Source organism: Bombus impatiens, unplaced genomic scaffold (genome assembly GCF_000188095.3).
Source record: "Bombus impatiens unplaced genomic scaffold, BIMP_2.2 scf_0080, whole genome shotgun sequence".
NCBI lineage: Eukaryota > Metazoa > Arthropoda > Insecta > Hymenoptera > Apidae > Bombus > Bombus impatiens.
This window is the reverse complement of record NT_176499.1, coordinates 503,000-510,492: the sequence shown is the minus strand read 5'-3', so window position 1 is coordinate 510,492 and position 7,493 is coordinate 503,000. Positions and strand designations below refer to the sequence as shown.

Here is a 7,493-nt window from a genome sequence, read left to right as displayed (position 1 = left end):
GCGTTCACCACGGCGACACCGACGCCGTTTCTCCCTACCACCACCATCTCCTCTTCTTCGTCGTCGTCGTCGTCCTTTTTCGGCCTCTCGATCAGAAGGTACCGCGGTAATTTTTGTATGAACACCACCCGCACCCATTTCGCCATACGATGAGTGACGGGCGAGCGAAAATTCACGTTTAACACGGCTATCGTCACCACCACGGATAGGGTGACCAGTACCATCGTGAACAACAGGTACTTGCCGAGCAACGGTACCGTTAACGACGTGGGCGGTATGATCTCGGCCAACAATAGGAAGAACACCGTCAACGACAGCAGAATCGAGATCGACAGCGAGACTTTCTCGCCGCTGTCGCTCGGCAGGTAGAACACCAGCACCGAGAGAAAAGATATGCCCACGCACGGTACGATTAGGTTCACCGTGTAGAAGAGGGTCTTGCGGCGTAGGGTGATATTGAACACGATATCGGGGTAGGGCTCCTCGCAGCATATGTAGAACGCCTCGTTCCTCTCGGCAGGCACTTTTATGATGTCCCACTCGACGGAAATGTAGTAGTCGGTTAGGTCGATCCCGACCTCAATTTGGTTCGAGTCTTCGGTCTGGGCCAGGTGTCGTAAGTCGACCTGCGGACATACGTTTGACTATCAGTTTCTTTGTCTACGTCGGATACGATGAGACGAGATGACGCGAAGCAAAAGGAAAAGAAAGAAAAATAGAAAAAATGGGAAAGGAAGAAGAGAAGGGGGAAACCACTGATTTTAGATTATGTTATTATGGTTAAGCGACTAACGCGATTGCAATGGTTATCGTTGAGAGCGCAGTTGCATATAACAGTTAAGATGAGGAGAACGTCGTAGTCTGAGAAAAGTCTACGTTGTCGCTAATGTTATTTGTCGTTGAACACAGTTGAACGATACAGGCAAGTTTATCTACAGTAGTTTTCTGCAGCGATATAAAAGAGTTGCTTACTTCCAAAAGACCTTTTGTAGAGCAAGTTAAATCTTCCGGCACAAATACATTCCTAAACAACTACGTTTCTATACAAACTTCTTGACAATCGGATCAAACTAGGTAGACTGATGTTATTATGATTGTTCCTTTTGGTCGCAGATAGTCGAAACATCTAGATGATCGTCTACTTAATTCTTCCTATCGCATCCTAACATCGGAACGTGCAAGTAAATTATCCAAGGTACGGAGAACGGTAATTGGTTCGTTTAAAGATTATCATGGCGCAGTGTACCGTCTAATTGAGGCTTCAGATAAGGAGCGTTACGCGAAATCAGCCATTTGACAGAGGGTTACGTATATAGGTTCGCGCGTGTACGTGCCTGAGAGTGAAACAGGGGGCGAGAAGAGAAGGACTGACGAATAATAAGGGTATTTCGTGAGACGTCGCTTAACTGGGAAACGAGGGATGCTTAAACCAAAAATAAAACGACTCCGAAGGACGACGTCTGTTTCCTCTCTTGCTGTTACAAATGTCTCATCGAAATTCTATAAGACTCGCGATGCAGAGTATCTTCTTGATTTTACTTTCCCCGTGGCGAATCCGATTGTTTAAAGACGGAGACGAGGAAAGTGGACGAGGAAGGAGCTAGGATCAGCCGGGAAGAAAAGTCGGAGCTAGCGAACGAAAGAAATTGGATAGCCCTAATGGGTCGCCGGGATAGGCGGTGGGTTTCACTCGGAGTTGTCGAATCTGAGAATAGGAATAAACTCCAAATCTCTCTTCCATCGAACTTCCGCCGCTAGCTAGACGCTCCTTGATCCTCTCCGGACCACTTCTGAGATCTTCTGATAGCTTCGCGAGGACATCTCCGCGCGTTAAACCGCACTCCTTTCCTTCGTCCTCTTCCTCCTGCCGTATCATCTTCCTGCTACTAATCGAACAACAGGAACCTAGCCACTGAACTGTGTCGTGTAATTCCAGGAAGAAAGCAGAACCTTCTCGAGTACTGCTTTCGATGCGGTTTTTTCTTCATACCCCTTTATGACTTTCAGTTTTAACATTTTGTCCTTTCCTTTGACTGTCTGGTCTGAACGAGTCTAGTTCAGTGACATAGACTGTCGCTGTTATATTTTACTACTGAAATTCATTTCGTGAAAGTATCCTTTACGCTGTTGAAGTTTTCTAATTATTTATGTTGAATTCTTGCGGTTATTTTAGGTGCTGACATTCCTCCTTTCCTCCTGGTATTTTCTAGTACGAATTTTTTAATCCCTGAAATTCTTTCTAGTGCTGGAAATCCCTTTTTCTATGTCCTCGTAGTGCTTTTTAAAAACTTGCTGACATTCTTATTCCTTGTTTTTTTCTACTTTTCTTTTTATTATCATCCACTCTCGCGCTATTAACGTGCCTCTATACGAAATCCCAGACGAATTTACGTTAGAAGAGTTAGCTGCCAGATTACAGAGAGTTCTGCAAACATCTCTCGATTCGATTCCTTAATTTACGATCTACAGACAGATAATCGTCACTAATGGGAATCGACGTCAGGAAGGAAATGCGAAGAAGCATCTTAACGATTATCTTCGGTCTTCTGGAGGACTTGTTGAGCCACGATTGGCCGTCTTGAAGGAAATGAGGAAAACGATGCCATCGATATGTCCAAGTAGGTCGAGTCTTCTACTCGATGTCCTGTACACTTCCTTTCGTCGAACAGATCATCGTGGAAAGCGAGTAACGAGTTATAGATTTGCTCTATACGGATCAAATTTCGAACAAAAATAGCGACACTAGGCGAGGAGATTCAAAAGGAATTCTGCTATTATCATTTCCAGTAATATTTCTTTCACGATATCTAATAATTCCGTTGTTATTAGGTCAAAGTTCAACGTAGAATTTTTACCTTGGAAAATTGCGTTCCAGTATTATCGAAAAGTCGCTCACCTGCAATGTACTTTGCGAACGTTCGTATTTCGTCGAATGTCAAACGTTGTTTGCGCGTCCGACATATAAAATTGGAAGGAATCGATAGCTCCGACTACGCCAAGTATTTGCACCATTCGCTCGCAGGAATAGACGTGTAATGCACTGTAGCCGCACATGAGTCATAGGACGAGGCGGATCGAGAGCGACTAGTGTTATTGTCGTGCCTCGGAACACCGACACAGCTTTGACGCACGAAACATATCGATAGGCAAACTCCGGACAAAACAGTCACCGTTATGGGCAACCGTCGATTTAAGACAAATTCAAATTTTTCGACTCCCCTGACCAATATAAATAAACGGACGCGATCGCGAGTTAATATATACCGAGTATCTACGAATTATCGATCAATATCTACGAGTCGTTATCCGAGTTATAGTTATCGAGTTTTATGCGAGCGATCATACTCTATCTTTGCGAATTCATTTGTACGAACGTCTCTCGACGGCATTTATATTTATTCATATTTATTATATTTATCCAAAATATATTTGATGGGTTGCAGTAGCAAATTCTCGTATTCCAAATTATTAATCCTCACTCAATCCACTACAGCACTTAGCGACAGCGTTTATGAGCGGACACGTTTGCTTTCGATAAAATTTCGGCCTCGATATTGCCACGCCTTTATCGGCGTCAAATTGCAAGCTCTAAACGAGTCACCATACTTCTCCAAATAAAATGTTTTTCGAGCTGCCTAACCTAACCCCAACCTAACCTCAATTAACGAACCTTCTTTCTCGTGAAACAACCTGACATATTAGTTTGCCCGAAAAGTTTCTTTCGTTTTATAAGGAAATAATACACGCACAATGTTTTTTGTTTTATATTAGTTTCTTGAATCATGCACGAACATAGTAATAAAAATAGGCCGGAACGGATCATACCTAATTCAATAAAATAATATAAAACAGAAATTGTTGTTCAACTATTATCACCTTATGAAACGAAAGAAACTTTTCGGACAACCTAATATTTCAAATACCTTTCGAATAGTTTTCATCTTTCTATCCAATCCATGAATTTCATTCGCGACACTCAAAATTCGTTAAAATTGGTTTGAAAAATTAAATTTATTATTAAATCAACCATCAGTGGTATCGTTGTTAACATTATCCGGGAAACGTAAAGCGAACAGTCCACATATATCTTCGTATGTCTTTGCCGTGCACGCAGATTACGCGGGAGGCCAGGAATCTCGGTGGAAGCCGTAGGATACAACCGCGAAACCAAGGAAACTGGAATCGAAACGCGAGGAGCGGAAAGCCGCGCTCGAGGGGGCACGAGCTGCTGGAACGGCGAGGTTGCCGGAATGGACATTCACCGGCGCTACAGAACGATTTTATCGTTCTAGACGCGGGATTTATTTCCGCAATGGTTGTTCAGCGGTGAAATCCACGAACAGCTGGATTTGTTGGGATGGGATAAATCTGTCCATCCACAGGAAGGTGCCTCGGTCAGCGGGAGTCCGCAGGAAGATGAGAAAAGGATTTCGATCTGGCTGAAGCCCTCGTGATCTTCCACTATCGCAAAATTATTCTTCCCTTTTCTTTACCTTTTTGTGTCCCTCGTGGAGGATCTGGAAGACTACGTGTCCGAGAATATCGAGAATCACTTGCAAATCCATTGGGTATGAGAAATCTTCGACCGCGAGATGGTCAAATAGAAACCTATCCGCAATGACAGCGATAGATCTTGGTGCTGACGTTAATGCACAGTCCCAGTAGAATCTATTTAGGATTTGAAATCCGGATCGTCATTTTAGTTTTCGGCAGTTTTAATGGAACATCCAGCGCTTTAGTCTGCCAATTGTATTTTCATCAATCGATCTGTGACACGAATAGACCAATGATGATTCTTGCGCCCCGATGCCCTTTAAACGCAAGTTTATATCGATTCAGAAAAGGATAGCTCGAAAGGCACGCATCCGTCAACAGGCGAGAAAAAGTTTCATCAGAGTCCTGGGGGAAACGCTGGCGAAGCGAGAAGACTTGTCAAAAGCAGGGCCGATGAATCATGACGTTTTCCCAATGCCTGGCTCCACTCTGCAGCCCAGTGTTGAGAGATTATACGTCTACACGAGCGAGCAAGGGCGTGAAATATTTCACGCGGTAGAAGCGCACCCCTTTTAGGCTGCCGGAGATGTTTAAGACACGGACGGATATTTCGAAGCTGAAGGCCGCTATGCGTAGGCGATCAATTATGCCACATAGTCGGCAGATTCTCCCTTCCAATGCTAAAATTTTCAATGACCATGGGAAATTCCATGCATCCGTACGATCGAAGAAAACATTCGATTAAAGAAAATTTCGTGTATTCGTTAGATCGTTCCACGGGTTCTTCGTATTTTTCTCAAAAGTTTGGTAGAAGAATATAGAGAAACATTGTGAGTTTAATTAACGTACTCTTTGTAGTTTCCTATTATTATTACTTAAAGTTATCACTTACAATTTGATGAAAATTGTATAATAAAAATTCCCCTTCTGCAACTGCAAATAACATTTTCGTCGTATTCTTGCGTCTAAATTTTGTTCTCGTCTATTCGTTAGAATGTACGTCTACTGTAATCATAATGGAAGGAACAATTTGGTAAGTAGAGAAACGATATTTAATTAAGACTGAATTAGGAAAAAACGAATAACTTGGAAAACACGATCTAATAATGAAAGAAAAATGTTCGAATTTCAAGCATCGCGAGAATTATCATGGGATACTTGGAATCTATTCTATGTACGCTACTTTGCCAGCGAAGCTTCAAAGAAAGCACAGGAAGAAAAGGTTTCCAACAGTTTCCTCGGAATGGAATCGATGAATCGCAGCGTTTTATTGACGTCTGTTAGCACGTGCCAACTGTATCGAGAGACAGTGGAAAGAAAGGCAGCGATATTCTCCGATGGAACAAGGTTTCTCCGCCAGAAGGAAGAAAGCTGGCGAAGGTAATCGATGGATCGGAAGGTTTCATCGAAAACCGTTTTCTTTCTTTTCTCGCGTTACCACACGTCGTTTCTCCTCCCTTAACCAAATACGAACAGTCATTTCGAACTGGAGAACTCTAATCATCCGGATGATCCTCATCGATTTTTCCAGAAGAGAGAACATCCTGACTATAAGTACAGTCGATCAATTCGCTGGTACTCACGGTTCATTCACTAGTCTGAGATGGTCGATCGCTCGGAAGAGATAAACACGAGTCATAGAGCGCTGATGACGAGAAGTGTTCTCCTCTTGCATGAACTTACTTCCGTCAAGGTAGATGAAAACAGCTGAGAATGAATTCTATTCCAGCGAAATCTTTGATAACTCTTTGTCTGCGAGATTTCTTCGAAATGCCGCGTTTGCTTCTCGACTTTAGATATGTTTGCATTATTGCACACGGGCTTATCAGGATCCAGAACATCGCTGGTACTTTTAACGGCCAACAGCCGTTGAGAGGGGTTGAAAATTGACGTCGCGACTTCGGAACTAACCGTCTGCGTCTACCGCGAAAGAACAAGTCAAACTTCGTACTCGGCTGCTTTGAAGAGGCAACGAAAGAAGAGAACAACTTTGAGTCGAAGATCGCGCAACGATCGCCATCCAACGAGGAAAGATACCGGAAACTTCCACTTCCAGATATCTAGCAAGGGAAAGCTGAGTTCCATTCAGCATCAGGTAAAAATCTGCCGCGCAGAGAAAGGATGGAAATTGCAAAAGTCATTTAGTCGTTCGAATTAATGATGTTATTTTTAATATAGACAAGTATAGAATGAGAAGTAAGAGGACATTTCGAATTGCTATTTTTGTGTATATTGGTATCAACAATTCTGAGAACTTTTTAAAACATAGAATAGATGCAGACTGGGGTCACCGTGAGTCACTGACCTCAAGTATTTTCTCCGGGCCAATTTGCACTTTTATTTATATCAGTTAAAATTAATTACCCCTTTTATTAGCATTTAATGAATATGTATGGTTGCCACGGCTATAATGAATCGCTGATATTACATATGGACGATAGTGCATGTGCTCTCGCTTGGAGGAAATAAAGTGGGCCTTCAAATATTTGCGCACCTCTGACACTAAAAATAGCTCGGCAGATAGCTAGAAACTATTTGACTTCTTCTCCTACAAATTTTTGCTTATTTTCCACCGTTTCAACGCTACAATCCGGACTAGCTACGATTCCAACATCAACAGTCTAACAATTCCTGCCACGTGTAGTTGAGAGAAAGAAAGGGTCGGCCGACCATCGGTTAAGTAATTCATCGAAGATTTGCGGTAGCTCTGCAGCGGCATGAATTATTCGAACGCAGCGAAACGCAGAGAGCATTCGAACCGCTTCAGAATCCGCAGGCTCGCAGCGGGTTTACGCGGACCGGAACGGAATGAAAGAAGAATCACCGGGGAATAGAACTGTCAGCGTAACTTCTAACATAATAAATAGTTGAGACGCGACGTGATAAGTTCGGAACAACGTTTTCTTGCCCCGATGCGAACGAGGTTCAGCACCGAATTCTATGACCCTCGCGCCTTCCAGTTCATCTATATTCTACGCGATAAATGTGTATCGGCTCGC

General features: G+C 43.0%; 1 protein-coding gene across 2 annotated transcripts in view; it reads right to left on the bottom strand.

Moving 5' to 3' along the window:
- The window catches only part of LOC100744556 (acetylcholine receptor subunit alpha-like 1), a 149,212-nt gene that overhangs the window by 11,842 nt on the left and 129,877 nt on the right, over positions 1 to 7,493 (bottom strand). For both annotated transcript variants that reach the window (XM_012394318.2, XM_033324844.1), the window contains exon 6: positions 1 to 626. In XM_012394318.2, coding sequence (XP_012249741.1) covers positions 1 to 626 — 626 coding nt within the window. The remainder of the gene's footprint in view (positions 627 to 7,493) is intronic.